We start from the raw sequence: 7154 nt of genomic DNA on the forward strand, positions 1-7154 counted from the left end.
ACAATAACAACAACATCAATAACAACAACTACTACTACTACTACTACTACTACTACTACTACTACTATTACTACTACTACTACTACTACTACTACTACTACTACTACTACTACTACTACTACTACTACTACTACTACAAAAGTGATGTTTTTAATGCTTGCGATTTTCAACACTTCCTGGTCACTTGTCAATAATGGCGTAAAATATTTCACAATTAATTAATGTTCCCCAGTGTCCACTACAGCAACTGCGACGGCAGGTGGCGCTGCTGGGACAAGCACAAGAAGATCTTGACCAAACTGACCAATGACATCTACACAGAGTATCCACACCACGCCTTCACGAAAGAGGTGTAAGCTACGACCTACTGCTCCTGGTTTGGTCGAGGTCGAGGATGTTAGAAAAACAAAACGCCAGCAGAAAAATCTGTTGATTCGGAAAAAATGTATTGACTAAATATTTAATCTGTTGTTCTCTTTTTTTTTCTTTTTTTTTTTTTATTCATCTATGTGTTTGCTTTTTTGTTTGTTTGTCTAATAAAAGGCAGCTTGCACCGTATGCTTTGATTCCTGGCTTGGCAATATTCGTTGATGTAATCATGATGTCCCAAGTGTAATCTAGATTGGTCGTTTGCCTTTTTGTATTGAAGTTACAGTAACTCCGGAACCCAGACACATTCTCAGTTTCCAGGGAAGCATACAGTGCCAGCAGCTGATTAAGCGCTCAAAAACTATCCAACTGAAAGGTCTTTCACTGTCTATTGTTGGATACCCATTCCCACATGGGCAAAGAGAGACAAATTCCTGTAGAGTGTCTTTGCCAAGGACAAAACGTCAGGTCCCTGACGGTTGCGAGTCGGACAGCCCAATCACTAGTCTTATCTAGAGCTACCTTTTATTTAACCTCACAGTGTTGAAAGGGACGTTATGCCTGTACAAGGACCAATGGCCAAGAATATTCAAAACCAGGGGGCTCACGTGGTCAAGAGGTTACCGTGTTCGCCTCTCATTCAGTAGGTCCCGAGTTCGAAACCTGAAAGCTGCGGAAAATTTTCTTCTCTAAAATGTTCTCATTTCACCTCCTTTCCCGCTCTCAAACCATGTTCTGTCGGCTTTCGTCTCCACATTTTGCCTCTAACCCCTCCCACTTTTGCCCCCTTCTCTGGGCTCCTGACTCTTTCGGCAGCCTTTCTGCTGCTACTCCTTTGCTCCTTCTTACTCTTGTCTTTCAGCCACACCTTTGATCTTACGGTAGGTAAGATCTAACACCTAGCCTTTTCGGGAAAGGGCAAAAATTATCGGGGGTCCCGTGTGCATGTTGAGCATATTAAAGATCCTTTGATGGTCTATAAATCGATAAGAGTAGGCTTCGGCCGCCACCCGGGCAAGTTCAAAATGTCTACTAAACTGAAAATGTTTACTGTGTCCCGTGCGTTCATATAGCCGTATGCAGTTGCAAGCGCCGTAAAACACTTACCAAAACAAACAAAGAAAAGACCGGCGTCTCTGATGAAGCGATTAGAGCTTCGGTATCGTTCACAGGAGACCGGAGTTTAAATCTTATGTGAGAAAAATTCTTATCGAGTATTTGGGCTCTTTGTGCTGGGATGTTATAAACCTTTCAGTCCGTGTAGGCCACGACAAGCAAGGTCCAAGCCTGTCTCTTAAATGACCTAAATTGTGTTGGTGGGGAAGCATAAAACACACACACACACGTACCCACGCACACACATACTCACGCACTCACAAGCATGCCATGTGTACACACACTCTTCCCTTACACATTGTCTCTTCCACACATATCTGTGAACATAACCATAATAATGTGATAGTATGCTTGCATTCACAAGCAGGTTCACAGTCATATGCATTAATAATATTGTTAGGCTAGATACGTACTCAATATTTTTTAAGTGTTATATTGATGGAATCAGGAGTAAGTCAAGTTTTAGGAATATGGAGTTGTGGGTATCATATTAAAGCGTGTTCATTTGTCGTGCTTTTGATGGGGAAAATACCCGCCATTAATCTTGGATAGAAGTCGAGATATCTTCGATTGGAGTAGGTGAGGGTCGCCTGTTTTCAGTGGTCAAATTAGCGAGAAAACAGCCGTCCTTGGAAACTGCAATTCTTTTTTTTTTTTTTTTTTTTTGTGCGTATTATCAGTTTTTTTCAGTACATTCAGAAGAATAGTTTTTCTAATGGACATAAAAGGTGCAGAGACAAAATAAAATTCCCAACAGACTAGAAAATGTCGGTTTCTTCTATTTCATTATTTTTGATGAGCGCCTGATTCCACAGCATCATCATCACCATTGCCTTTCTCTCCCTCTATCGCGGTATAGGCCACGAACAAACACTTTCCACCTTTCCCTATCCTGGGCTAGCCGCTTTATATTATTCCAAGTCTTCCTACTTTTCTGTTCATCAATTTCTGTGGCTCTTCTCCAGGTTCCACGCTGTCGCCACCTTGATGTTTTACCATGTGGGTTCCAATCCAACACTTTCCTTGTTATGCAGTTGCTTCACTCCCTCAGAGAATGTCCAATCCATCGGCACCGCCTTCTTTCCTCCTCATGTCTGACTGGGCTCTGTCTTGTTCTCCTTAATACTTCCTCATTCATGGTGACGCTATCTGCCCATTTGATCTTCAGTAACTCCCTTAGATATTTGTTTAAGAAAACCTGGATCCTCTTTATGAAAGTATCTGATGCGTTCTTCAGCGTCGAGCCACAAAGGTTGTGTTGTGGAAGAAAACTTATATCCCCCAAAAGTGTACTGAAAGACCTTTCATCTTTTAGGGGAAGAGTTTATGAATCCGTTACAATGTTGTCAACCTGGTGTGATATCGCCTCCTAGTGGTCGATTTGGTAACTTTGCTAGGCGGTGGCGATCACCCGCATAGTGACAGATATTATTTAATTTTTCACTTGGAGATACGTGTAGGTGAGGGTTACAAAAAATGTATCCTATTGAAGGTGGCAAAAAAATGGGCACTGTCAATAAAAGGGTTGACACGCTCTGATCTATATTATCATGCATAACACTTGTTGGCTGTCTAAGTCTACACTCCTCTTTTTCTAGGAGAGAAGAGGTGGAAAAATCTTCCTAAAAGTAATAAAACATTGCATTTCTCGTCACAGAGTATTAAGATCGGGTAACAATGCCTTACTTCTCCATTAAACATGATTCTGGCACACAAAATCGTCATGGATTTTGCTAGAGTATTTAATTATAGCAACAATCAGGCACAAATACTCCCAATGCAGGCACTGTTCTTCTTGAAATGACGGTATTAGAATCTTTGCCACACCTTTCCCATAGTTTGGGATATAACGATTATCAACAAGATAATTAAAGTGTTGGATAAGTAAATATCTAAAAGCAGTCTTCAGAGGCAAATCAAAAAATGATTGATACAAATTGCAAACAAAAACATTTCGTACATGGACCATGTTGTAATCTTGCATCGGTATTCTGATCTAATGACTGAAGATGGTATACAATCTGTCACGGCTATTGATTTAGCACCTGGAAGTGAAAGAGTAAAATGAGCAACGTCGACGCCGTCTTTATAGCGAGATCACATATCGGCCGCTGATAGATGCATAAACGTTTCTAAGCAAATATCAAATGGAGAATTCTGTTCTCTATTCCAGACTGTGTTGCCATTTAATTGAACTTTTTAATATTGGTGAGCAATCTTTTCGTTCACGAGTATCTTGAGTAGTTTGCTCTGCACTACCTCTCCATTAACATAACTCTGGACAGCAAAATCGTTTTGAACTTTGCGAATTGTTAAAGCCGTTACCTCTTGGGTGTAAACATCATCCGAAGTTTCACTCTAAACTACGACACAGGTAATTGTTTCATGGATTTTACTAAATGTTTTTTTACATTAGCAAACACTCTTATACCATCGCGGTCTGTTTCTTCCTCGCAACACCATTCTTCAACTTAATTGTTTGCAAAGTTGCTTAAATCCCACAATTTGGAAACTAGTCTTGCCTGTCTAAACTTTTTTAAAAATTTATAAACCTCAAGTGAACAGTTACGAAAACCACGACCTTCATCTCTACCGTTTAAACAGATTCTTTGTGGATGAATGAGAATGCGCTAACAAGAATACTGTTTGTTTTTTTACACTTATACTCGTATGACCAATCTGTGTTGCATAATTTGTCGTAAAACTCTTACTTAGACTAAAAGAGTTCGGTCTGAACGTCCCCTGTGCGCGGGAACCGTTCAGCACTGCCACAGGAGTATGATCTGATCAGTCTACACGGCATGATGAATTCTTCTGTCTGTTCTGTTGTTTTTCTAGGCGCTGTGATGCCGTGTGTGACTGACGTCACGATCCCACGACCAGACCCAGAAGAGGAAGCTAGTCGTGGTGGTCTCATAAGTAACAAGCAGTTAACAGAGGCCTCGGTGATCTACAATGTTCTGATTGGGAGCTTTGAGATCACCGGCTTTATTTTTAACACATTCAATTTGATCGTGTTTGTTCAAATGGGTGTGAGTGACCCAGTGAATGTGTGCTTCTTCGCCCTGGCGGTATCAGACCATTGTCTTTTGACCACTGGTCTTCTTGTTCTCATGGTGTATAACGATATTGGCTCAATGCTCAAGAATTTGTCTGTAAACTCTTTGCACATGACAATGATACTTCTGTTCTACGCTCACATGTTTCTGGACATTTCTATTCTAAACTCAACATTCATTAGTCTTCAGAGGTGCTGTTGTGTTGCATGGCCACTGAAATTCAAATCTGTGTTCACAACTAAGCGAAGTCTGCTGATTATTGTTTGCATTCATCTCTACGGTTTGGCGTCGTACTTTCCACTTTTTCTGAAGCAGACTTTACACTCAGCCCCAGACCCTTTGAGCAATTCTACAACCTGGATTATAACCTTCTCCAAAGAAAGATCTCGACTCGTTTCCGTGATCGACATCCTCAACCAAGCTGCCCTCTGTATCATCACGCAAGTCGTCGTCCTCACCTGTCTAGGCGTCCTCACGAATTCTCTGAGATCTGCGTCAAAGTTCCGAAAATCCGCCAGTAGCGAAATATCCGAATCCAAGGCTAACAACAGGAAAGAAGACCAAGTTGTGAAGACGGTAACACTTCTTTGCTTTGTCTTCGTTGTGACAAACACCCCTGCGGTAATTCTGGCTCTGACTCGAATCTTTGTTCCAGAATTTGACACGTACAAAAGATTCAACAACCTTTACTTTATCCTTCACAACACTAATGACTTATTCGAGTACTCCAGCGCGGTCCTCAATTTCCTCGTGTACCTCAGTACCAGCACAAGGTTCAGGAAAACGTTTAGGGCGCTGCTACATCTGGACAACAAACACGAGAAATAGAATACGGAAAGAAACGTGAAAGAGAAAATTCTGACATACGAAAAATAACGATAAAGAAAACATTGTAACTTTGTTTGCAAAGGGAAGTACCACAGAAAGAAATATGAAAAGAAAAAATAAAGAGAAAACAATATAAATTTGTAACAAGATAAAGTGTCTCAGAATGACACACATTGTGTAAATAATAAATACACACATGATTACGACTTTTAACTATGACAATTAAACTTGGTCAATTGCTGAGCAGCAGATTACTGCTCTATGTCAAACCACGATAAAAATCTGCTTTAAAGAATCGGCCAAGAGACATAGCTGGATTACAACTGATGTCAATTATACTGTCTCTTTCTGTCATTGTTTTTCACAAATAAAAACCCACGCATTTGATGTCTGTGGCTTTGATTTAAAAAGTGCTGGTTAATGCTATAATAAGATGTTTTGCCGCAAGAATTAATTGTGAGGCAGCATGGTGAAATCAGGCGTTCGTTAAAATAACGAAATCGGGAAGCGTTTTTCCGCCAGTTTGGGAAATTTTTATCGATTTTTTATTTTTTGGCTCTACCCATTTACGTTCATATAAAAACAAATTTCCATGTTAATTTTACTTTAAAACGTTGATTAATGTCACAAAATATGTAAATTGTTATTTTTCAAAGACTCTCAAGGACTCTTAAGGTATAGAAGTTTCCAAACTTTGGCAGCCATTTTCTCTCTAATTTTACCTCTGAAACCAGGCTGTCCCCACCTCCTTCAATTGCAAATATCTCGGTCTCAGTCCCAGATAGATGCGGATTATTTTTCATAGAAAGCAAGGAAAATGAATAAGCTTTCACTTTTAAGAATTGACGAGGGCCTGATTCTATTACGTCTTGACACAGTTGTGCTCAAACTTGTGAACAAGTGTCAGTGTGGTACTTGGGTGGCACTTCTGAATTGAGAAGTTACTTTATAGTAATCTTTGTAACAACCACATTCAGCCAACGACACAGATAATTGTATGCTGAGAGTAAACAACGATGGTTTTATTTTGTTTTTTGTTTGTTTTTTGTGTATGTTTGTATGTGCTTGTGCGTGTGCGTGTGTGTCTGCATATGTGTGTGTGTTCGTAGGTCATGTGTGTATATGTTTGTGTGTTTTTGTATGTCATGTGTGTGTGAGTATATGTGTGTGTGTTTGTATGTAACATGACATTGTGTATGCGTGTATGTGTGTGTATTTATATGCCATGTGTGTATGGGTGTGTATGTATGTATGTGTGTATGAGTGTGTGTATATGTGTGTATATCTGTATGAGTGTGTGTGTGTATGTGTGTACGTGTGTGTGTGTGTGTATTTGTGTGTATGTATGTGTGTGTGTGTTCAACAGTGGTCGCACGCCGAAGAGCCGACTGGGGATTTTTTTTCTTTTTCTTTTTTTTTTATAGTAGAGGGTTTTACGGCGCTCGCAACTGCATAAGGTCATATGAGCGCCAAGGGGTGGGTGTCAACAGAGAAGTCTTTACAGGGAATCAGTCTTAGGCCGGTCCCAGAGTGACTATGTAGGTCTGACCTGTAGCTCGCCTGGCTCGCACCGTGCAAATGAATGTATATATTATCGTGTGCTTAAGCAGTGTCGCTGTGTCGTCTGGTTTTTTTGTCAGCTGAGCTGCGCGATGCGTCAAACGTGCTATTCAACAGTGTTGTAAAAATGGCGGACATGTGTCGCCTCGCTTCGTGTTTATTTTCGACTGAAACTCTTCACAGATCATCAAAATCAACAAGAAGTAAGTCTTATTAGGTGCT

General features: G+C 40.3%; 1 protein-coding gene across 1 annotated transcript; it reads left to right on the forward strand.

Annotated features, from left to right (window-relative positions):
• Positions 1 to 4331: 4331 nt before the first annotated feature.
• LOC101859944 (probable G-protein coupled receptor AH9.1) lies at positions 4332 to 5372 on the forward strand. Its single transcript, XM_005100743.1, has one exon. It carries the CDS (start codon positions 4332 to 4334, stop codon positions 5370 to 5372), a length of 1041 nt encoding a protein of 346 aa, XP_005100800.1.
• The last annotated feature ends 1782 nt before the right edge of the window (positions 5373 to 7154 follow it).

Source organism: Aplysia californica, unplaced genomic scaffold (genome assembly GCF_000002075.1).
Source record: "Aplysia californica isolate F4 #8 unplaced genomic scaffold, AplCal3.0 scaffold00258, whole genome shotgun sequence".
NCBI lineage: Eukaryota > Metazoa > Mollusca > Gastropoda > Aplysiida > Aplysiidae > Aplysia > Aplysia californica.